Source organism: Rhincodon typus, chromosome 4 (assembly GCF_021869965.1).
Source record: "Rhincodon typus isolate 14 chromosome 4, sRhiTyp1.1, whole genome shotgun sequence".
Classification (NCBI taxonomy): Eukaryota; Metazoa; Chordata; class Chondrichthyes; order Orectolobiformes; family Rhincodontidae; genus Rhincodon; species Rhincodon typus.
The window spans coordinates 106,101,588-106,127,507 of NC_063335.1; the positions used below are offsets into that span (position 1 = coordinate 106,101,588).

Consider the following 25,920-nt stretch of genomic DNA (forward strand, 5'->3'; position numbering starts at 1 on the left):
TCCAGCTCTACACCTTATTATCTCGTGAAATTCTTGCTGGATTTTGATTATTGACCAACAGTGGACTTGCATGGTTAAACACTCCTTATCGTACACCTAGAAACATCCCTGAGCCATTTTACCATACTGAAAAGAAAAGAACTTGAGACAGCTAAGTGTCAGGAAGAGAAAATTGATTAATGAGGCAGAGTATGTGTGTGACAGGGCGGCATCTTGGAATCTTTATTCTGTGATTGGATTTTTCACTCAAGAGATAATGGATGGATTTTAGTATGGGACAGGTTTGGGCATTGAGTCAATGTGTACCACTCCCTACTCCTAAAACAACAGTGTGGATAAGCAGGAGGTTCCGGAGAGCCTAGATGCTCCTTCTGACCTTATTCAACTTTGTTGTTGCGACTTAATGCAATGGGATGTCTTGGTAGGGCTGTTTCAGATGGCAGTCAAAAATCAACCACATTGCTGCGGGTCTGGAGTCACATGGTGGCCAAATTGGATAAGGAAGGCAGATTTCCTTTCTGGAAGGACATTGGTGAACCTGATAGGTTATTTTTGCAACAATTCAATGGTTTCATGATTCTTATTACTGAGCTGCATCTTTGTGGTGTGGTCTGACTTCCTCTAGTTCAACCTTATCCAACCATATTACCATTGTGCTATGATCCCCATTAAAATGTAGAACATTTGTAATAGTTCTCTGTGTTACCCTTTGAAGGATAGTCTTAGTGCTTATGACTATATGAAGAATGTACAGAATCAACTTCCTCAATCAGTTTAGCAAATTAGTGCTCTGGTGGATGTTGTCATGAGCTGTGCAGCCCAAGAAGGTCAAGGGTTCAAACCTCAGTCTGTGCTGAATTGTTGTTTTATCTCTGATGTGGAGAGACTTGGTGTTGGACTGGCCCAAAATCACATGACACCAGGTTATAGTCCAACAGGTTTATATTTGAAAACGAAAGCTTTTGGAGCTCAGCTCCTTCACCTGAGGAAGGAGCGGAGCTAAGAAAGCCTGCGTTTTCAAATAGACCTGTTGGACCATAACCCTGGTGTCGTGTGATTTTGGATTTGTTTTATCTCATCAGGGATGGGGGAGCGTTGTCTAGCAAACAGCAAATAGTCTTGGAACAATCCTGGATGTGGAAGGGGGTGACTTAGCCATGGTTCCAGCTTAATGTTCAACAAAGGTTTGTAGCTCAGGTTGTGGTTGAAGTTGTTGGTTGGTTCACGGAGCTGACTGGTTTTCGTGCAAACATTTCATCTCCCTTCTAGGTGACACTGTCAGTGCTGTTTAGTCACCATTGAAGTGCTGTTCTTCTGTCCCGCTCTGAACAACAGCGCTTCAACGGAGTCTACACAGCACTGACAATGTCACTCAGAAGGGAGACGAAACATTTACATGAAAACCAGTCAGCTCGGTGAACTGATCCTTATTATTATCTGTTTCTTTGTTGCTGAATAGCAAGCACACACTCACTGTTTGGCTACACACGTGGAAAATGGCCGCCCGAGTACGTTGGCCATGGAATGATAACCCAGGACCTCCACAGTAAAGGCTGAAAAACAGAAGGAATTTTGATAATTTAATACTTCAGGGAACAATGCTCCCTTCTTATTCAATTTACATGGATTTTTTAAATGAATCAATCTGTCATTGACAGAGCATAATTTTAGTGTAAACAAACAAGATTTTGAAAGCTGGACATTATTTCCAAACCATAGAGTAATGATCCAGAGATGAGGAGCTTAAAAAAAGAACAAAGACTGGCTAATCCCTTATCTGAGCCTTTGTGATGTAGCAGGTTGTGAGCATGTGAAGAAACAGCTGGAAATGTGATTGAATAAATGGAAAAAAGATTAACCATGGAAATCAGGCTCCAAACATTTATTTGTCACAATCAATGCGAGCACTCTGCTTTCAGATTAGTCATGATATTGAGAGTGACTTTTTCAATCCATCCGAAAGTGCAAACACTGACAACTGCTATTGACACAATCAATCAATCTAGTAGAAACTTCTAATGTGACTGGTCTTGCAGGATTTGTCGAAAATGGTCCTGCATTTCCCAAATGGATAGAGCAGAAAGATTGAGTTTAAGTAGACAGTGGATGGAGAAGTCATCAGACATTGGTTTTAAATTACCTGAGATTGCTTTGTGGTTTCTGTCCTCTGGGAAACACAAAGACAAGATGTTCATTTAAGTGACTAGCACTGTGGAGGATGATTGAGCAAAAAGCACGCTTGTGGTTTACTGTGTAGAAGCTAAAAGGCACGTGAAAGACTGATAAAAGCTGAGTAGGCAGAACAAAGAGAGAGGGAACATTGCTGCACTTCTTAATACTGTGTCAGGTGAAGTGCCAATCACAACGCTGTTTATTCCCTTCCTGACCTGAATGTGCCAACTCTGGGGAGGGCATAGTTAACAGATATTGGCTGTCCAGTCCTACTGGATAGAAATCATCCCATAAGCCTAGACAGTGAACAGGCTACATCACTGCTAAGGACATCATAATCACTAGTATTGCCATGTGATATTCACTTCATTAAGGGCTAGGGGAACTGGGAAAGGAGAAAGAATGACCTTGCATTTATATCACATCTGTCACAACCTCAGGACATCCTAAAACCGACGAAATACCTTTGAAGTGCAGTCAATGTAGCAAATGGAGCAACCGGTTTTCATACAGCAAGATCCGACAAATAGCAACGCATTAGTAACCAGATCATGCGATTTTAGTGAAATTGGTTGAGTGGTACAAGTTGACATAAGAATGTAAAAAAAAAAGCAGCAGAAGCTGGCTACTCAGCCCCTTTGATCCTGTTCTTCCCCTCAATAAGATCTTACCTGATTTTCTACCTCAGCTTCCTTCAAATTCCAGCCCCATATCCCTTGATTCCCTCAGTTTAAAAGAATTTGTTGACTCTTACCTTGAATATGCTCGACATGTGAACATTCACTACTCTTAGTTAAGTTTAGGGAAGAGATTTCTCCTCATTTATCTCATTCTAAATGTCCCAGCCCTTTTTTGGATATTGTGGATCCTTAGTTCTGGAGTCCCTAACCCAATGCAAACATCCTCCCAGCATGTACTATACTTAAAAATATTATAGATTTCAATGACATCACTACTCACTCTAAAGTCCAGAGAATTTACAACAAATATACTTAATCTTATGTAAGGAGGCCAAAACAGTAAAGAGTACTCCAGGTTTCATCCAATCTGGCCACAGTTGCACCAAGACTTCTTTATCCATTCTCCAGCCCCCTTTTTCATAAGAAAGGAAAAAAAAGACTTGCATTTAGAATGGTTGTGTATACTTGGTTTATTAATGCTGAACCTGATGGCTAACTTTCTGTGATTCTTGTACCATGATCCCTAGGTCCTTCTGATTACTAATATTACCTAGCTCCTCACCATTCAAAGGGTCTTCTAACTTTCATGTTTTCCAAACTGGCTGGATAACATCACGTTCTACCTCATCTGCCTTATTCTTATCTTCTTTATCCTATCTAAACCCTTTATCTCTTTACACAACTTATTTTCCATGAACCAGAATGCTGGGAGAAAATTATTGTTTGAGCGCTGTCATAGTATCTAAGATACATGAGTGAGATAACAATGCTATGGTTTTACAAGTCACCATAGAGTCAGCAATAACTTCAGTCTTGTCTCGGAGGGTCAGCTTGCGTTTGAGTGGCCATAGTCTGATGGATGGGATACTGAACCTTCTACCATAGCAACAAGAGAGCTATCCACTGAATCAGGGCTGTCACTAGAGAACCCCAGTGGAGATATTTCTTAATCAACCCATTCAGCAATATCACTAGACACCTCCAAAGCAGGTGGGACTTGAACCTGGGCCTTCTGACTCAGAGGGAGGGACACGGCTACTGTGCCACAAGAGTTCTGAAGTTCCAGTGAATTTTCACATGTAGGCAAGTCATCCCTGAAACTTCTTGTGGCATACTCACCAAATCGGCACATTTTGCGCACTGTCATTGTGATGTATGTGGCTCACTTCCAGAACAGATGGTACATCATGATCGCTGGGCCATTGGGATTCTGTATCTCGCCAACTCTGTGCTGCCCCAATCCCCCCCCCCCTCCCAATTCACTGTAATTATTTTACTACTTCCAAAATTACCCTGTCATTGTATGAATTTTAATAGGTGATGGAAAAGGTCACGGCAAATTGCATTTATCAAGGGGGAGAAAGGTAAAACACTTGAAGGCCAAAGTAATGAATGAATGAAATTTTCATGACATTTGCGTCTCTCAGCAGTCTGTGAAGGAGGTGGGGGTGTAGACAGAATTCCAAAGGCATTGATTTTAATATAAAATAGTGAGTAAAAGCAATTTGAATCAATTCATGAGCTGCCTCTGCGCTCTGAGTAGAGAATTGAATAAGTCATTTGTTAAAATAAGAACTTGTAAGCATTCAAAAATTACATCTAGATATTGATGGTGATAGCTACCTTGGAAAAAAAATTACCTGAGGTACAAGATAATAGTTTTAATCTGGAGTACTGAAGCACTCTGATATTGTGCTTTTTGTTCTCTCTACATTGGTCAGCACACTGCGAATCGATGAATTGGGAAATAGTCAGAGCATTGTATCTCATAGTAACTGTTAGAAAACAATTAATAATGTAGAGTTTTATAGAATGAATTCCCAACTTATATTTTTTAGTAACTGAGTCTTGGGTCTTGTGGGAGCATTGCTGCAAATTTTTACAGCACTGAATTCAAATTGATGAACGCAAAACATCAAAGGAGAAAATTATTAATATAAAATGACAGGGACTTAGGTTGTATTGTACACGATGAGCTCCTTTACTGCAATTTGTGATGGTCACATTATTATTCTGGTATCTGTGTCACTGCCCCTATATAATAGAATAATCATTGGGAGAACATTAGGTCCTTTGTGACAGTCCATTAGATATAGTTCCATCTCTTGATGGTTTAAAAAAAACTACTGACTGACCTAATTGTGGGTACATGGTATTTGGGAGTCGGTTTTCTATTTCTTTTTTATTTGTCTCTTTCTTAGTGTCTTGCTTGTGAAGAATGGCTCTCTTTGGTGTGGTGCCAGTTGGGGGATTGGTTTGGGGGGAGCAGTTGCTGGATCTGTGAAACTATGCCCAGCAAGGGTCAGGACACGGTGGTCCTGGGGTGCAAGACACTATTTTGTTTGTACATTGTTTTGACCAATAAACATTCTGTCATCACATGAATCACAGCAATTACATAAATGTGCAGCAATAGCATCTGTCCCCTTCCTGACCTGAACAAAATCCTTGAGACAGCCCACACCATCACCACTGCGATACCCTTTGGTAAAATGATTCCTGAATTCCCTACTGCTCTATTAGTGATTATCTTGTATTTATGAGCCATTGTTTTAGACTTCCTCAGAAGTGGAAACATCTTTTCCTTATTATCTCCTATCAACACCAGCATTCCCATCATTTTAATGACTCCCAGCAGGTCATCTCCTCAGTCTCTTCTTTTAATTTATTACATTCAAACTTACAGCCAGTCTGAGTCATGTCGATCTGTGCTGGGTGACTTAACCTCCCAATAGGGTACAATTTCTATTTATAGAGTAAAGTTACTGATGTTTCAATGACTTACAATGCAGCTGTACAGAATGACCTTCTTGTCACAAGGTATTACTCTTGTGTGTTGCTTTTTGTGCAACTTTTAATTGCCTAGCTCTTAAAATATGATGGAATGTACATCTCACGTCAAAGGGAAGCAACTTGACCTGTCAATAAATAATACCTCCAGCACTACTTCCAACAACAGCCCTGATTTCAACATTACACAGTGAATAACTGTTATTCACAGAAAGTCTGTCTACAAATGTTACCAGCAACTTTAATTGTTGCTTTAGTGTCTGTTTGTGGATGGGATAAGCATTCAGCCTGCTTGTGTAGATTGACAATGTGTTTTCCCAGTCATTAGTCTTTGAGGATCTACTCTAGCGCTTGAAAATGCTCTCCTAAAAGCAGATCTGTCAAATTCCATTGCTGCCCCAGTATTGTGGAACCCATCCAAAAATACATATAGAATAAGCTTCACAGCACTGATGATCAAAGGTGTTACTTCAACTGGAAGCAGTTAGCAGAGAGGGGTAGCAATAATCTGTACACATACTCACTAATTATCTGAATTAGATATTTTGAAAGGAATCTATAAAGAACAGTCATTCTTAATTCCCAAGTCAATCTCTGAAATCTGAGCTTTGGGAATTGCAAATAGCTCCCATTTATCAGCAGGATCTTCGCTACTGAGTTGAACAGCTCAGCTTAGGGATATTTGCCAGTACAACATGCCAACCTCAGTTGAAGGACTCAGTTAGATCCAAGTTTTGCTGTTGGGAGGCAGGGTGGGATTGAGTTGGAGCCATTAACTCCAGAAGCAGACCCTGCTTGACCACGAGGGAAATGTCATGATGGGCTGGTTAGAAGACCTGGGCAGTTCCCTATAACTTTGTCCCAGTAATTTCCAATGGAGATATGCTTTTTAACTCTCATTCCTCATATTCTATCGACCCCTATACCACCTAAGGTGCCAACTAGTGTCCTCTTAGACAGATCCTTCCTCTCACCCACCCTGTATCCTCCTGGGCTCTTTAAACCAAAGAGGGTCTATTAAGTTGGGACACTTTCCAGTTTAACCTATCCATCTTATTAATCAAACATCTTGCTCATAACATTGGCTGGAGTGCCATCTTTTGGAGGAGATGTCAAAATTCAATCTGACATGTGGATGGGCATAAAGAATCCCATGGCCAATATTTATCCCTCAGCAACTATAGATAAATTGTCTAGCCATTGGCATATTACCATTTGTAGAACCTTGTTTTGCACAAATGGCTGATGTTGAAATAATAACCCATCACCAAGTCACCCTTTATTTACATGTGGAGAGTCCTTGACACTGATCCAGCTCCCCCAGGGCCAATTCTCATAGTAAATAGAACCTCTGACACTCCTGTTTATATCTCTCAGCCAGGGCTCCCTGATTGGACCAGATTAGCAGCTTCAATCAGGGACCACATTCTATGAGGTCCACTTGGCTGACCTCGTTACAATCACTACAGATGTGTTTCATGACATTAACACTGACTCCTGTCATGGTCATGAAAGGTACTATGTAAATCCTAGACGTATATCTCCATTTCATTGAGGTAAATAAAGCTAAAATGACCATATTTTACCATTTCATTGAGCTGTCAGTTGATGAACTGTTTTTTGATAGAAGACAGGATTTGCATTTGCTTACTGCAGTTTTGGAGCGGATTGACGTTAGTATGCCCTACAAGTACCAGCAGCTTGCCTGCATCATAAAATTGGGATGGCATTCCAATCTACCCAATGCATCTTTACTGATTGAAATAAGATAACTGCCCCAGTAGCTCTCTCAATGAATCAACACAGTATGAAACAATAGTAGAGTGAGACCACTGTAGGGTAAACTAGGCTACAATTTAGAGAGTAAAGAATCTTAGAGTGATTCTGCACAAAAGAAAATCTTTTGAAAGACATTTTCAATTCATTGCACTCACCTGTCAAATAGTTCTGTCTTTCCTTCCTCTCTACCACAGTAGGAGCAGTTCACGTACAGAATGCTCCCTTGTTGCATTGTTATGCAAATATATCCATTATTATTCTGGTGCCAGTAATACAACAGGGGCAATTGCCTAGATGTTGTGAAATGAAGTCTTGCACTTTTCATCTAAAATGATTCTCCTTTGTATTCCAAGAAATCATGTCAAAGTATGTAAGAACGTCTGGACTGGGAACAGACCATTTGCTCTTTATGACTGTGTACTATTAATCCTACAGAGATTTTCTACATGCTACATAATCACGACAGGGGAAATTTCACTCCTAATTCAAAGTCAGACCAGAAAATCTGTATAACCTCACTACATCCATGGTTTGGTTTCCATTCAATGGCCTGTAAAAATATTCATTTATCCTCTCTGCAAACAACTTTGCCATTCAGGCAGATTTGAAATTGTAGTATATACAATGCAAGAAGTGGCTATGCACCAGACATATCAGTTTTAATGTCCGATTCTAGCCTCCTCCAAATTTTTCTCATCCACCTCTATCAGTATAGTCCTCCATTCCCTTCTCATACATTTGACTAGCTCACTCTTAAATGCATCTAAAGCATTTCTTAATCATCCGCACTACACCTCCTCTGATAACTATATCCCATCATGGTAGGCTCAGCTGGAAGATTAAGATGCATGGGATCCATGGTGACTTGGCCACGTAGATTCAGAATTGGCTTGCCCAAAGAAGACAGAGGATAGTGGGTGGGATAGTGTTTTTCTGCCTGAAAGCCTGTTACTAGCGGTGTTCTGCAGGGATCCGTACAGGAACCTCTGCTGTTTGTGACATATATAAATGACTTGGATGAAAATGTAGATGGGTGGGTTAGTAAGTTTGCAGATGATACAAAGATGGGTGGAGTTGTAGATTGTGTAGAAGGTTGTCAAAGGATACAATGGGATATAGATCAGTTGCAGAAATGGGCGAAGAAATGGCAGATAGAGTTTAATCTATGTAAGTGTGAGGTGATGCACTTTAGGAGAACAAATGTTAAGCAAAAGTATACAGTTAATGTCTGGACACTGAACAGTATTCATGTACAGAGGGATCTTGGAGTTCAAGTCCATATCTCCCTGAAAGTGGCCACGCAAGTAGATAGGGTGGTAAAGAAACCATATGGCATGCTTGGCTCTATTGTATGGGGAATTGAATATAAGAATCAGGATGTCATGTTGCAACTTTTTAAGACTTCAGTTTAGGCCACACTTAGAGTATTGCATTCAATCCCAGTCCCCACTTACAGGAAGGATGTGGAGGCTTTGGAGAGGGTGCAGAAGAGGTTGACCAGGTTGCTGCCTGGATTAGAGGGTATGAGCTATAAGGACAGGTTAGAAAAACTTGGGTTGTTTTCTCTGGGGCAGCGGGGCCTGAGGGGAGACTTGGTAGAAGTCTGTCAAATTATGCGATGCATAGATAGGATTGACAGTCAGAATCTTTTTCCCAGAGTTGAAATGTCTAAAAGTAGGGGGCATGCATTTAAGATTAGAGGGGAAAATTTTAAAGGAGATGTCAGGGGCAAGTTTTTAAATACAGAAAGTGTTAGGGGTCTGGAACGCACTGCTGGGATGGTGGTGGAGGCAAGTATGATAGGGGCGTATAAGGGACTTTTAGGTAAGCACATGAATATGCAAGGAATGGAGGGATATGGACCAAGGGCAGGCAGAGTGTTTAGTTTAATTTGGCATCATGTTCGGCACAACATCGTTTACAGTTCTGTGTTCCATGTTCTATGTAATATGACAACCAGAATTGTGTGTTCTCACCAAAGTTCAATGCAACTTTAATTTCTTTACTCTTCAGTTCTACTTAACCTACTTCAGCTATAAAATGAAATCTGTGAATAATGGAAAGCAGAAATAAAAAACAGAAAACACTGGAAATGCACAGCAGGCCATAATCTAAGTATATAATAGGTTAATATTTTGGTTAGAAACTCCCAGTATTCTTCTCAGTTTTGTTTCTTGCTTCATGATTTAAGTATATATAGTGTTCTTCTTGCTAATCGCTTGTTCACATTGCAGTGAATCCCCAAATGGAAACAAAGTGTTTTTAAGTTCTGACAAATAATGGGCAATCAAATCCTACTTGTACGTCTAACACTTTCTTGACAAAGTTACAGTCACCCCTCGCTGCCTGAATAAAACAGGACTGCTGACCACAAAGACCTGTTCTCAGAGATTGTTCTCTGAAATGGACCTGATGTCTTTTGATGGAATAATCAGTTTGACAGGTCAAAATTGGACAAGAGCCAAGGTAAATGTTAGCAAGATAGTTTAACTATAGGTTTGGAAGTTTAGCGCAAGTAAATCATCAGCTACTGATATTTTAAAATGCAAACTCGGTTCATGAACTTGGAGCTCAATGGCATTTTTCTTTAAACGTGATGACTTGCATTTGTGTAGCACCTTTCATGATCTCAGAATTTCTCAAATTCCCTTTACAGCCAATAAAGCATAATCACTTTTCTAATGTTGCGACACCAATTTCTCACAGCAATGTCCCAAAAAAAAAATGTCATAAAGGCCAGATAATCTGTTTTTATTGATACTGGTTAAGTGCCAATTATTGGCCAGATACTGTGAGACAGCCCTGCTCTTCTTTGAAGTAGCGCTGTGGAATCTTTTATATCCACTCGAGAGGGCAGACACTGCCTGAGTCAACATCTCAAGCCACATAGTTCCTCAGTATTTCACTGGACGTCCAGTCTCATTTGCTCAAATCTCTGGAGTGGGACTTGAACTCATGACCTTCTGGCTTAAAGGTGAGAGCGCTACCCCTTGAGTCAGCTGTGGTTTAATCTAATCTAACATTCACCATCTGTAACCTTGCTTCCTTTGATTCGCTGCTCACATCCTCAGCCTCTGAACTCTGGTCCTGAGTCACTGTAACTATTGTGACTAATAGCTTTGAAGATCTGGTGTTTAATGCACTTAAAATAAAGTTGCTCACAATTTTCACTTTGCGAAAGTGGTCCTTTCAGGTTCACATAAGTATTACTTTGTTGTATTCCATTTGTAGAATCAAATTGCCCTTGTAGCCATTTTGAAACTGGCAATATGAGATATATGGATTTGATATCACCATTTTCAATTTTTTTTGGAAGTTTCATTGTTTGGTTAATCTGATCTTCAGCATTTTATTGCTTTCTGTATCCTGAGGTTATTGTCCGAGAAAGAAGAAAAGAGAGGAAATGTACAATAATAAAAGAAGCAGGAAGAGGTGAAAATTAGGGGCTCGAATACAAAAATGAGGGCTGGAGGAAAATAATTACAAAAGGAAAATCGCTTTCAGAAGAACGAGTGTTAAACATGGACAAATCACTAGTAGGTCACAGTTAGACTGTTGTCTCTTTGATGCGCTAATTTAAGAAAGAAATCAAGATTGTTGAGAGATTTACCAGTTTGATAACAGCATTAGACCTTTAGTTAAAAGAGAGGTGGCTACAGAATCTGAACAAAGGTGGTTAAGGAAGAACAAAAACAGGAATTGCTGGAAAAGCTGAGCAGGTCTGGCAGCATCTGTGTAGAGAAATCAGAGTTAACGTTTGGGGTTGAGTGACCCTTCCTCAGAACATTTTAAAAAAGGGACTTAGCAAAGTGCTGAAAACCTCGAGGAGCATTGATAATAAATAATGAAACCCTGATTCCAGTAAGTAGTGAGTCAGTAACTAAAGTCATAACGACTAAATTACTGTCAGAAGGAAAAGCTAGAATTGTTTTCAGATGAGCAATTGTCTGGGAATTTCCAAACAAAAAGGGTGGGATCAGAATCCATAAGAATTTTTAAAGGGGGAATAGATAAAAATCCAAAATGAACATTTAATAACTATCGTGGAAAGAATAGGAACTGGGATTGGGATAGCTCAGGCATAGGCACAGGCACAGGAATGATTAGCAGAATTTCCTCCTTCTACAGTCCAAACTTCTATCTGCCTGTGATCTCTGATAGTATCACTGGCTCGATTTGGAGCCACAGTAATATCCAGACAAGTTATTCAGAAAGTTACAACTAGTCAGGACAGCTATAATTCTCTGAGCAACATAATTACTTGTTTACACATTAGCTATGCTATGCAATTCATGTCAAGCTTCAACTTGCCTTTCAGATCATATCCCTAGCTGAAAAGTCAGGGGGATTGATTGTTATCTGGCGTCTGTTGATTTAATTAGGGTCACTAAAAAATAACTGTCCTGATGGCGATGCTTTGTCTGATATTCCTTCCATTCTTGTACAGAAGCTTTTGGGCTTTTGGCTTCTCTTCAGTACACTCTCATAACCAGATGAGTGAGCAGATGTGGATATGAACTGAAGCCTTTCCACTTCATGATTAATAGCCAAATGCTCAGGAACAAACATGAATGCTTCTTGGGATACAGTCCTCAGAGTGGAGACTTTGCTCAAACATGTTGATATTTAACAATTCACACCTCTCAATCCCATTTGTAGTTCAGGAGCTCTATAGCTTCACAGGAATGGTCTCTTCAAAGCTGGAGAGAGAAAATAAAATAATTCCTCAGAAACTCGAAGGAACAGCTTGGAGGAAAGACAAGAGTGTAAATAACTATTTATCTTAAGAGGATTTCAAGTCATTGTAAAAAATCTTAATGTTATTCTACCAAACGTAGCCCATCTGTTCAAGTGCTATTCTGTCCATCACAGAAGTCCATCATTTATCATCAGGGTCTTCCCTGTGAGAATTCCAGTCATTAAAAATATGTTCCTCCTGAGCATATAATAGCCCTAAATTGGATATCATTTGCAAGAATCCCTACCTTTCTGTTGCTTTCAAAATTAATATGTGCAATAAATTAAATTTAATAAAAGCCTTGTTCTATTTAAGAGCAGAATTTTCAACAAATGTCATCAAATGTGTAAATCTTTTGATTAAACTCAAGATGTGTTTACATTACAGACAGACTGTTTGAGGGTTGGAAAGTAGAGCAGCAATACAAAACTTGAATTGAACCTTGTGGTCAGATCACACTTTGAGTACTGTGTACGTACTGACATACAAATTAGAAGCAGTTGTAGGCCATTAGCCCTTTGAGCTTGCTTTGCTGTTAAGTAAGATCCCGTCTGATCTGATTGTAGTCTCAAATCCACTATCCCACATACATATGCTCTGCCATCTTTCATATATCCCTTATTGGTCCGGAATCTATCTATCTCTGCCTTCAATATATTCAATGACCCCACTTCCACTGTGCTACATGGAGGTGTTTCGCTGTGCTACTGAGAGAAAATAAGTTTTTCTCCTCTCTGACATGAATGGGAAAATATCTATTTTCGACCTGTGTCCCTGAGTTCAAGTCTCTTGTGCAGGGGAAACATATACATACTATATCCCTTGACAATCCTCTCAAGATCTTCTTGTATGTTCTAATCTGGTCACCTTATAGTGACTGTGCAAAGGGTTCCAAAAAGATTTGTTGATACTTGAAATGCAAAGACAAACAGACTAGATCTTCTCTCTTGGAAAAGAGAAGCCCTAGGGCCGACTTAGTAGGGGTCTTCAAAATTCAAAAGGATTTGACAGAGTGAGTACAAACTGAATGTTTCAACTTGTGGAGATAGGTAAAACTAGACATCATTGTGATAAGATATTCGCAAAGAAATCAAATGAGGAAATCATAACGAATCTCTTTATTCGAAGAGGGGTGAGATTTCAGAAATTGCTATCACACAAAATGGGTTGGGCAGTTGAGTTTAGATGTACTTAGTAGAAGCCTAGACAAGCAAATGAAGGAGAGAACAAGTGTTCTTCTGATAGAGTTGGATGAGGAATGATGAGAGGAAGATGAAATTGGAATTTAAATGACTTGGTTGGGTCAAATAAACTCTGTGCTATATTTCTAAGTAATTCCATTGCAGTTTAACATATGTGCAAAATATGTTTTGCTTCTAAAAGTACATGGTGTTACTGTAGAGTTAATGTCTCGTCTAACACTGAAATAAAGAAAGCATTATCTCTGGGCTGCTTCATTTCAGGGTCATGTTGAATTCTGACTCACATTTAAACTTACACGATAACAATAACTTTGCAGCTCAACAACACTACAGCGTTGGAGTGAGGGTGTTATAAGAACATAAGACAAAGGAGTAGAAGTAGGCTATTCAGCCTAGGGAGTCTACTCTGCCATTCAATAAGACCATGGCTTATCTGATAATCCTCAACTCCACTCTCCTGCCTTTACCCCATAACCCTTGACTCCCTTACTGTGTATCTCAGCCTTGAATTGACTTAACCCATCCTCAACAACCCTCTGTAGTAAAGAATTCCACAGATTCACAATTCCCTGAGAGAAGAAATTCCTCCTTAACCATGTCTTAAATGGTGACCCCTTATTTGAAATTATGCCCTCCAATGGAAACTCTCACAAAGGGGAAACAACTTTTCTACACCTAGTGAGTCCCCTAAGAATCTTGTATGTTTCAATAAGGTTGCCGCTCATTCCAATGAGTACAGGCCTAACCTACTTGACTTTTCCTCACAAGACAGTTCACTAGGCCGATCCCTGGTAAGGAGAAACTTTCCCTGGACTGCCTCTAATGCCAGTATATCTTTCCACATGGCAGGTGTGTATAACTGAACACTGCAGACACAAGACTCTAGCTGTTGACCCCAACCCTTGACAATATTCATGTGTGTAAGTTAATGCCATTTTCAAAATTTTGGCAGAAATAATTAAGTGACATTTATAACTGTAGCACTACACCTGGCGTACTTCCAGCCAAACAGTACTGTCACGGTTTAATGCAGTTGAATGATTTGCTTGGCCATTTCAGAGCATGGTTAAGATTTAGCCACATTGCTATGGATATGAAATCACACATAGGTTTGACCAGGTGGGGAAGGCATACATCTTCCCCTGAAGGACATTAGAATTAAAAGTAGAGTTGGGTTTTATTGTCACGTGTACTCAAGTACAGAAGGACAGCGAAAAGTTTACAATGTTGCCTCTCATGGTGCCATCTTTGGTACAAAGTTCCCAGGTACAAATCTTAGATACAAAATGAGGAATAAAGAAAAGGTGTACACCGTACAGTGATTCTTAGTACAAGTTAGAAATAAGACATAGTTAAAGAATAAACATTACAGCCAGATTAGCAGATTAGTAAACCAGGTGAATTCTTGTGATGATCCAATAGTTTCATGATCATTATGAGTGAGATTAGCATGATATTTCAGATTTATCAATGACCTGAATGGAAATAACCACAGTTGCCAGAGTGGAGTTTGTACTCTTATTCCTGAACATTTGGCTAGGCCTCTGGATGACCAGTTTGGCAACATTAACACATTTGGGTGGAATGTTTGACTTGAAATTTGGCTTGAAAGATGTGGGCTGTAGAGAGAAATCTGCTAGAATCACAGGAGATTTCCAAGAAAGGCCTTTCAGGAACAACTTGTTATACTTTTTAAACTAAGTTCTGGATGCAAAGACAAGATTCTCACTAGGCTATGGTGAGTTGTCTATTAAGGGGGATTATTGCATTTTAACCTTATTAACTTCAAATCTTCAAATTAACAAGCAGTTTTCTGTCCTTTATATCGGCTGTAAGAAAATTGGGTGGCAATAATTCTTGAGATGGAAGTCACAGCAGGACTTCCATGATGGACACCAGGCTGCAATAACTTAGACAAAAATATAAATTGCTAGAAAAGCTCAGCAGGTCTGGCAGCATCTGTGGAGAGAAATCAGTGAATGTTTCGGGTTGAGTAACCCTTCCTTAGAAGGTTCTGAGAGCAGTCATGAAACACTTGAACATGACTTGGTTGGCTGTCAAGTGCTTTGAGACATCTGGTGCTCACAAAAGGTGACGTGTAAATGCTGGTCTTTCTTTTCTCTCGATACTGCATTATAATCATATGAAACTGGCTTAGTTTTACTAGTCCTAACTGAAGCAACCTCAGTAGGAAGTCCATCAAATTGATGCACTCAGAAATTAAAATCAGAGGAAAATAATGGGCTAAATTAGGCCATCACTAGCAAGTCAGGAGTGGGATAGAATATTCTCAACTTGCCTGAATGAGATCCAGAAATCACATGACAGTAGGTCATAGTCCAACAGGTTTAATTGACAATGCAAGCTTTTGGAGTCTGTCCTTCTTCAGCTGTGAGAGAGAGGGGTAGTATCAGACATAGAATTTATAAGTAAAAGATCAAAGGTTCACACTATTGATGAGGATGTATGAAACAAACCTAAGATGCTGTTCAATCTTTAATCAGTTAGAAGATTTTAATTGATTAATATGTATATTTAAATCCCCAAATTCCTTTCAAGTCACTGTCCTGAGTGAATTACAGGTTTTATCAGTGTAAAGAGGAGGTGACATTTTAGGTCAGACAATGCATGTTAGGTGTGAGGCCTTGTTTAGAATCGGTTTGTGTTTTAGTTTGGAATCAGACTGGTTTTATTTCTAAAGTAGGAATTTATAAAATGCCATATTGACTGACTGTCTATAAATTGTGTGTTTTGTTTTAAAAATAAGATGTATCTGCAAATACAATTTTTCACTTCACAGATTAATGTATATATGTGTGTAGGTGTATGTGTGTGTTAGAGAGTGAGGGGGGCAGAGTGTGTGTGTGAATGGGGGAAGAGGAGGGGGAGTGTGTGTGAGAGAAGGGGACAGAGAGAGAGTGTGAGTGGATGGTGGAGAGACTGTGCACGCGCGTGCGGGGCAAGGGAGAAAATGAGAGTGAGAGAGAGGCGGTGGGGGAGAGAGAGAAGAGCGCACCCCTTCATCAGGTGCAGCTAGGAAAGCTTGTGTGATTTCAAATAAACCTGTTGGACTATGACCTGGTGTTGTGTGACTTCTGATTTTGCCTGGACAAGTGCAGGTCCAGCAAAACTCAAAGAGCTTGACACCACCCAGGACAGTGATGACATTCGATCAGCTTTCCAATCGCTCTTAACATGTATTCCAGCCACCACCAATGCACAGTGTCAAGTATGTACCATCAACAAGACACTACAACGACTCACCAAGATTTACTGGACAATACTATCCAAATCTGTAACCTCTTAAATTCAAGATGGACAAAAATAACAGGTGCATGAGAATACTTCTGCCTCTAAGTTCTCTTCAAGTTACAAATTGGAAATATTTTGCCATTCCTTCACTGGGTAAAAATCATGAAACTCCCTCCTTAACAGTGCCTTGAGAATACACAACACCATTTGAATGGTTCGAGATGGCAACTTAGCAGCACTTTCTCAAGGGCAGACAGAAAAGGGCAATAAATGGGTCCTTGATAGTGATACCCACATCTCAGGAACAAATAAAAAATGTTAGAAACATAGAACATGTATTACCAGTCAATCGATCAACATTGTAATATATACAAACTAATCTTTGTTAAGACAATTACTGTCAATCCTGCATAAGGTCTTGATTGTCCTATATGTACATATTAATACAGGTGAGTGTCCATTATACAAGTCACGACTTTTGTCTCAGATAATTCCCTTTGAGTGGCTAAAAATAGTAAAGGAAAATTTAGCTATTAGAGATTTTGAACATTACCAATACTCCTTGTAGTCACAATTTTCCCTGCAGTAAAACACAGGCAGAACACAAACTGCTGGTTGCAAAAAAAGAAGGACAAAAGTGCTTTCAAGAATGATCAACTCTGTGGCTGAACAGTTGCAAAAGACCTCAACCATCTGGGTTGCTTGCCAAATTCATTCATTTGTGTACTGAATCAAAAGAATGTGATAGTTGAGCTGGTTTCAATGACTGGCTGTATTTATTGCTACAATGAGAGACTGAATCCAAACATAGTCAGAGATAATAAATGTACCTGCTTTCCTGCTACTTGTCTGTACAGTCTGCTTTTTTTGTGTTAGAAAGAAGAAAAGCATCATCTTAAAGCATAACATGTAGCAAATTGAGTGCTGAGCATTAATTTTTATCAATCCTCCTACACATTTTCCTAAGAGTAAATATTTCAAACATGTTAGTGCATAAACACATCCTTTACTTGTTAAGTGATTGCTAAGTAGCAATTTATGTCAATGCAGATTTACTTAATTCCCACACTGCATTAATTTTTTTCCCCCATTTACATTAGCTTTATAGCACCAGAGGGAGCTACAAAAAGTTTCAGTATTATTGTGTCATGTTCTTTATTGTTTCTTTGCCTGCCAAATAATTTCATTTTGGAAGTAGATGTGGAAAGTTCATGAGCTCTCACAAGCGACCTGTCTAAAATTCCACTGGCCAGCTACCCATAAGGATTGACAGTCTTGCTCATTGGGATGAGCTGTCTAGCCTGGTCTTGTTAATTTGGGGGCCTCTGCATTTTTACTGATGGTTTCTCCAATGGTAACACCAGCTTACATCAGACACTGACACATGGATTCAGGAGACCAAAATGGATCAACAGGAGAGGTTTTAAAGAAGAAGGTGCAGTTAGGGAGGCTGGAAGTTTTAAAGAAGGGATAGCAGTGCTTAGGGTCTAAACAGCTGAAGGCATTGATGTCAAAAGTGGAACACAGAAAGCCACAAATGAGCAAGGCAGCAGAATTGACAGCACGCAGCAATCTAGGGGGGTTGTTGAAATAACTACACAGAGGTATCCCTTCACTAAGCCATCCTTTACTTACTTGTGCATAGCATACTAGCTATGGTCAGCCAGCTTGGAGTCAGTCCCTTGACTGAGAAGATTCTAAATCCCTTGTTATATTGGTCAGCCAGGGCTTCCTGATTGGCCTGAGTTAATAACCCCAATCAAGGATAGTCAACAGGATCCACCTGGTTCCAATCACTACAGTTGTGGAACTAGAACGATAGGAAAAGATGACGCCACAAAGGGAACACAAAGATTGGAATTTTAAAATGGAGGCATTGGTGGAGCAGGAGCTTTTGTTGATCAGTGAGTGTGGGGCTAATGGTTGATTAAGTCTTGATGTGAAATGCAGGCAACAAAGTTTTGGATGAGCTAAAGTCCATGGAGATTAAAATATGACCAAGGCAATATTGGAATGCTCAGTAGTCAACTGCTCGCACTAACAGGCTCAAACAATTTGGCCACCTCAATTCTTTGATTTACATCCAGCTTAACACTAAAAGTTATATTCAGCTTAACTAGATAGACAAAGCGGACTTGTAAGAAATGTAAGATGGTTGGCACTTGTGCCATAGATAGGAAAGCAATCCAATTGAATAAATATGCTTGCATTCGTATAAATGTTAATTGATGATCGAGAATTGATAGCTCGTAGTTTTCCATTCATTGTGCACTTGAGCTTGAAGAATATTTAGTAATGATAGAAGTTTTTCCTTCCTAAAATTCCCGTTAAAGCAACTTGAGCAAAAAAAAATCCATGTAAAGCATGTGAGTGAAGTGTCAGGTGGTTCAAAAATGTGGTGGGATAGCTATATGTTTACAACTTTGCAATCAGATAAAGAATGCCTGTTTCATTTTACACATGATCCTAGCAGGAAAAAGATTCATCCAGTCAGTGTGAAATCATTTAACCCAGGTATCAGAAGTAAGAGAACAATGTTTGAAATGGTGCTGTGGTAGTGTCCCAAACCTCTGAGCCAGGAGACATGGGTTCAAATCCCACCAGTTCCAGTGATATGTAATAACATTTCTGAACAGGTTAATTAGTAGAAGTCTATATCACCCAGCCATCCAATCTGAATTTATTGCTTCTAGGCTGGCCCCTGACACTTGTTTGTGGAGTAATACTTTAAATTAAGAATGCATTCCCACATATCATGGATAAAATTCATATCTTGGGCTAATCCTAATAAAAAATGTAATAACATGTTACTCAGCTTCAGTTTTTCATAAAATTAATGAAGGCAGGATCTCAATGGCATTGAGAGTGCTGCATGTATAACGGTGTTAAGATTGTTTGATTGGGCATTTTGTTTGAGTTATTGCATTAAAGATGACTTCAGTGTATTCTAGATGGGCAGACTATTCAGAGTGAAGAAAGGGCTGCCTAGTCATTTTATCAAAAGGAATTTTAATTAAAAACTCTGATGAAGTAGATATGAAAAAACTTTTTAAATTAAAATGGATTTTCCTTTTGTTCATTTTTGTTTCCTCTGGCTCAACAGGAAGCTGTTCCTTTGATGAACCATTCAGTGATTGTGGGTACACCCAGGGAATGGAAGGTAGTGACCTTGAGTGGGAGCAGATCAACACAATGGTGAAGCCTTCCATGGATCCATGGATACCAACAGGTTTGTTTTATTATTGGATCAAAGATGCTAATCTGATTGTTAAATGTGGCTTATTGTATCCTATTTGATACCAAATGATAAAACCTCTATTTGTTGCAACACAATGCTGGTGGTTATAATGCTTGCTGCTATGGAGTTCAATTGGAATTCTTTTTTATTCATATGCTGTTGGTGCTTGACCTTCTTAATTGACTTAGTGGTTCTTTACATGAACCTCCTGGTCAGGTCTGCAATCTGAGTCGCTGATTTGGGTGTAGGTATGAGTTTCAGCTCGATACTGAGGTTCAGTGTGAAAATATAAAATTTGCACTTACCTTGATGCTTCATTTAGGAAGATGTGATGAAAATTGTGCGATATACAAATGTTATTTTTAGAGTTTTGATTTCAAGCCAGTGGCAAATGAATGTTGTGAAGGGGTTTCTTTAAAAAAAAACAGGGTCAAAGATTCCTTTCCGGAACCATTACTTAATTAAATGTGTCAGAGATCAGGTGACTGCAAGGTCTGCGGTATGTTAATTGAAAATTGTTTGTTTATACTGTGAAGTTTACCACAGGGATTATCATTGAAAGACATTAGTTTACACTTGGTTTAGGATAATCACGGATTGATTTTTCACTGCAGCCTTGTGTGCCTACATTTCAGGTAATGACCACTGTGACATAAAGTGTATGGTTTACATATCTTTCAATATAATTTCTTTTCATGTTTCGATTTTGAACTAGTGGCATGTGGTGGTCTGTATCTATGAAGGAGTTTAATGATTATTTTGTCAGTATTTCTGTAGTCATTATGATTTCTTTTAAAACACAGCATGAGAGAGAGAAACTTTCTGGAGAGTAACAGGATTTTGTTTATATTGGGTGAGGTTTATGAACAGTTGTGCATTAGGCTTCAGGTCAAAGAATTTAGATTGTTTTTCTTTGGCTTAGGAGGAATACCCATAGCTTCAAAAACCTTTTTAGTTTCAACTTTCAGAATCTTAGAATCCCTGCAGTGTGGAAACAGGCCCTTTGGCCCAACAAGTCCACACCGACCCTCAGAGCATCCCACCTTGACCCATCCCCTAATCTACACATCCCTGAACACTACAGGCAATTTAGCATGGCCAATCCACCTAATCTGCACATTTTTGGACTGTGGGAGGATACCAGTGCACCTGGAGGAAACCCACACAGACACAGGGAGAATGTGCAAACTCCACACAGACAATTGCCCGAGGGTGGAATCGAACCCGGGTCCCTGGTACTGTGAGGCAGCAGTGCTAACTACTGAGCCACCATGCCACCCCCTTGGATAAAGTTGGATGTGTAAGGGGATATTATATACCTCAATGTAAGGAGTTTAATTTGAAAGTTCCAGACCAGATATTTTTGGGTAAAACCCTGAAATGGTTATTTGAAGCTGAGAAAATCTCAGCTCAATTATATGAAAACTCAAAAAAGATGCTATTAGTCTAAAGACTAGAAATTGAATCATCAGTTAAGTTAAACTTTAAAAGGAATTCTTTCTGGTATGAGTACTGTAAAGGGATGCTGTTTGGATTGATGGGATTATATTTTTACTGTTTGTTTTGAAATTTGTGTTTTATATAAGTAGTTTGGTTTTTTTTATGTGATCACCTTCTGATATATTCATAAAACAAAGTTGGCAGAAATTATGCTTAAGCATCATTGAAAGAGCAACTTGTTAAAACTAAAACAAGCAAAATCTATTAATCCAGATTTTGACTCACTGTATTGGGCACTTGAGGTAAAGGGATGGGAATAATCATGGTTACTTTAATTTACATATAAGCTGTAAAAATCAGATTGGCGATAATGGTCTAGATGAGGAGTTCACAGAGTGCTTTCTTAGGATCTTTCATTTTAGGGAGTCTGAACTGTGGCCTCACCGAAACCCTGTATAGCATCAGTAAGGCATCCCTACTTCTGAACTCAAATTCTCTTGCAATGAGGATGAACATACAATTAGCCTTCCTAATTGCTTGCTGCACCTGTCTGTTTACTTGCATGACTGGTGTACAAGATCAATAGAAACACACGGGCACAGGGGGCTCTTATGGTGCAGTGGTAGTGCTCCTACCACTGAACCAGGAGGCCTGGATTCAAGTCCCACCTGCTCCAGAGGTATGTAATAACATCTCTGAACAGGTTGATTAGAAAATATCTAGAAATACAGTGGAGGACATTTCAGGGAATATTTCAGAGTAAGTATGAAAAAGTGTAAGGAGTATTACTTAAATGGAGAACAACTGCGGAATTCTGAAGTTCAGTTGGATTTAGGTGCGTGAGTCTTAATAGGTTAGCATGCAGGTAAAGTGTGAAATCTAGAAAGCTAGTGGGATGCCACCCTTTACTGCAAGAAGTATTGAACATCAGAGTGAAGATGTTCTGCTGCAAGGAATTAATGAGCCTACATCTCAAACACTGCATGCAGGTTTAGTCTCTTTATTTAAAGAAGGCAGTAAATCTAGTCAAATGAATTCAGAGGAGGTTTATTGGATTGAAAGCTAGAATCAGTGGCTTGTCTTGTGAGGACGGGTTGGACAGGTTGGGCTTACTTTCACTGGAAATGTGGAATAACTTGATTGAAGTACATATGCTCCTGAATGGTCTTGACGAAGAAGATGTGGAAAGGGATGATTCCTTTAGAGAGTGGCATGGTGGCTCAGAGCACTGCTGCTTCATAACCTCAGTGACCTGGATTCGATTCTAGCCTCGGATGACTATCTGTGTGGAGTTTGCACGTTCTCCCCATGTCTGCATGGGTTTCCTCTCGGTCTCTAGTTTCCTCCCACAGTCCAAAGATGTGCAGGTTAGGTTGATTGTCTGTCGTGTCCAGGGACATTCAAGTGAGATGAGTTAGCCATGGGAAATGCAGGGTTACAGGAATAGGGTAGGTAGGGGTGTGGATCTGCGTGGGATACTGTTTAGAGGGTTGGTGTGGGCTGAATGGCCTGCTTCCTCTCTGTAGGGGTTCTATGATCCTCTTGTGATTGAGTCCAGAGGTGGAGGGCACTGTTTTAAAGATAGGGATCATCCTTTTAGGACAGAGACAAGGTGTGTTTTTTAATCTGAGGGTTGTGTGACTTTGGAATTCTCTGCCTGAGAAGGCAGTAGAGGCAGGGTCATTGAATACTTTGAAGACAGAGGTGGAATGATCCTTGTTAGACAAATAAATCAGATTGGCCATTATCTTATTGAATGGTGGAGCAGGTTTGAGGAGCTGAATGGTCTCATTTCACTCCTATTTTATAAGTTTGTAAATTCCTAAAACTATTATCTTTATTTTTAAGATAATAAACAGAAGGATAAGCCGTTTCAACGAGTTGTGCTATCAATCACAATCACAATCAATACCTTAAAGCTGGGAAGCTTCCCTCTGTTTACTTCAGTAGATGTCTTCTTGTTGATTGTGCTTCACTAGATACAACTTGCTCTGGGTGACAGGAGCAATGTTAAGACTGTTAAACCTGGTCCATCAAATGGCTTCTCCCTGGATGCTTTTGACTGCTGGACATGTTAAGGCATTTAAGCAAGTGCCTCCGACATCGAGTTCAGGACAGCTGTCCTGCCAGGCAGCAGTGGCACACTGGCTCCTGCAAATGAGGGTGGGATTCTTTAGCGTTCTCAGTGATAAGGAAGTGGCACAGAAAACCCATTCAGGAAAACACTCACAGAGTCTCTGAGTTTGCTCTTGGCCAGCACAACTCCTCAAACCAGCGAATGCACCTATGCCATGTACAGTTGCTGCAAAGTGGTGTTTCTAGACTCTGATATAAGAAATTATTTCCCATTTAAAGCTGTTTCCAGCTCTATCCTGCAGTAAAAATAGGATCTTACGAGAGAAAGACAGGAAAGATACCCCTACCACAGAATGAATGGGGCATCATGAGATAATACAGGAGGTCATAATGCTTGTGTCAGCTCTTTGAAAGGGCTGTATGATAGTGTCATTAGCTGGCATCTTCCTCTCCACAGCCCTGCTAATTTTCACCTTTATGCTTTTAGACCTTTCTTTTTCGAAGTTTTAAATTTTACATCTGCTTCCATGGACCTAACAAGAAGTACAGTTGTAAAATGTAAAGATTTACACCCAAGGCACACAATGTAGACTTAAAACTGAAAGAACTGCAGATGCTGTAAATCAGGAACAAAAACAGTTCTGAGGAAGGGTCACTGGATCTGAAATGTTAACTCTGATTTCTCTCACCAGCTGTTGCCAAGTTTAAAACGACTTGTGTCATCCAGGTAAATGTTAATCTTGGAACGGTTTACTTAAACAAGTTAGTTTCATATTTCATTATTTGTTTACGCAGTAAGTCACTTCAAACACTGGTATTCCTGAACCAGAGTTCTCAAAGCAGAGACCAACCAACAAAAACTGCTTTTCTGTTGCTCCTGAAAAGGTGCCAGTGCTATTTGCTCTTAACACGTGGGTATTTTTCCCCCTGTGGCCACCCTAATACCACCTTGAAATAAAAACTGTAAATAATTAACAAGTCCAGGAGCATCTATATAGAAACATATGAAGAGATATGGACGATTTTGTTGATTTGACTAGCTCCAGTATTCAGTCGGACCAATTAAATCTGGTCAACTCCATGTTCTACATGCCTTAATACCTGTGACAAAAAACTTAATCAAAGCTCCAACTGTCACTCCATCCACTCCGTTTTGGAAGGAGTAGTTCCATATTCCCATCAGCTTTTGTGAAATTGAGATCTTCTTAATTTTCATTGTTACTGCGTAACTGTAATTATAAGATCAAGACCTCTACCTCTGGATTTCTGCACCAGAAGAAATAATTTCTCCTTAGTCACTACCTTATCGAATCCTGTTAACATTTTCAACACCTTTATCAGATCACCACTGTGTATTGTTAATAAACCTGTTCAGACACATCTTGAGGGCAGTAGGACTTAAAGTTGGAGCAGAGGCACTACCACTGCACCTTGTGAATCCCTTAATGAGGTAGCAGCAAGACTCAAACCTGCAATCTTCTGGTAAAATCTTAGAGGTCACACTGATTACCCATTCAGCCATGTGCCCACATAAGAACACAGCTCTTTTAATTTTTTTCATCGGGTCAGACAAATTATGACTCGCGTCTAGGGCAGATGGGGGATTTTAGCTGGTCCTTCTGATCTAGAGGCAGGGCTATTGCCACTCTACCACCAAGAGCTCCACCACCATCTCTTAAATTCCAGGCTGTAGATGTGTATTAGAGCTTTCCATCTAACATTTTTGCAGTCACCTCGTTTTCTCAGCCATCTCTTTGAAAGCTGATTGACACACCATGTCTCACACCTTAAAGCAATGCTCCAATGTAACACCAGCTTCTGTGAAGAGGCCTATTACAAAATGTTGTCAGGTCATAGTGGATTCATCAAGCTCGTATGAGGTGAATGTGATGTAGACTGGGAACCCGAGGAACAATTTATTTCAAAGCCAAAGAGAAGTCAGCTTAAATACTTTATTTACTCCATTCTTTCTAGGGCCAGCTTCTACCTAAACATTCACAATGCAACATTAGGTTCTGATTGTTTCAACTTCATTTACTTCTGTCCCTTAATTCCAAACAGGAAATTGCAACTTGGGATATTGATTATTCCTGTTAATTACTGAGAGATACTTTGCTCAATATTTTACCTCATTTATTTGCAAAATGTCACAATTATTAATTTAAAGACATCAATGTGAACAGAAGCGTAAATTAATAATTTATGTCCTGAGTGCATGTTGTTCAAAACTCTATAAGGTCCCTCTGGCTGAAAGGTTAAATGAGATACGCTGCGGTAAAAAGAACTTAAAGTGGAAATGAAAATCTTGAAAGATCAAAGTTGGTTAGGGAAGGCCAATGTAGAAGGAATTTTTTAGTTGGAATCTGAGTTGAGTACTGGGGCTACATAATGGTTTATACCTCAGTGAGGTCTGGATGCTCAGTATTGAGTATATTCAAGGCAGAATTCAATAGCGTTTTGGATACTAAAGTAATTAAAGGATATGGTGATGATACAGGAAACCAGAGTTAGAAGCTCAGCCATGATTTGATTGTCTGCTGGAGCAGGCTCAGA

At 39.6% G+C, this 25,920-nt stretch overlaps 1 protein-coding gene across 9 annotated transcripts in view; it reads left to right on the forward strand.

The window, feature by feature from the left end:
- Window positions 1-25,920, forward strand: part of LOC109916843 (receptor-type tyrosine-protein phosphatase mu) — a 786,238-nt gene that overhangs the window by 127,276 nt on the left and 633,042 nt on the right. For all 9 annotated transcript variants that reach the window (XM_048595836.1, XM_048595838.1, XM_048595837.1 and 6 more), the window contains exon 2: window positions 19,717-19,842. In XM_048595836.1, the coding sequence (XP_048451793.1) occupies window positions 19,717-19,842 (126 nt within the window). The remainder of the gene's footprint in view (window positions 1-19,716; window positions 19,843-25,920) is intronic.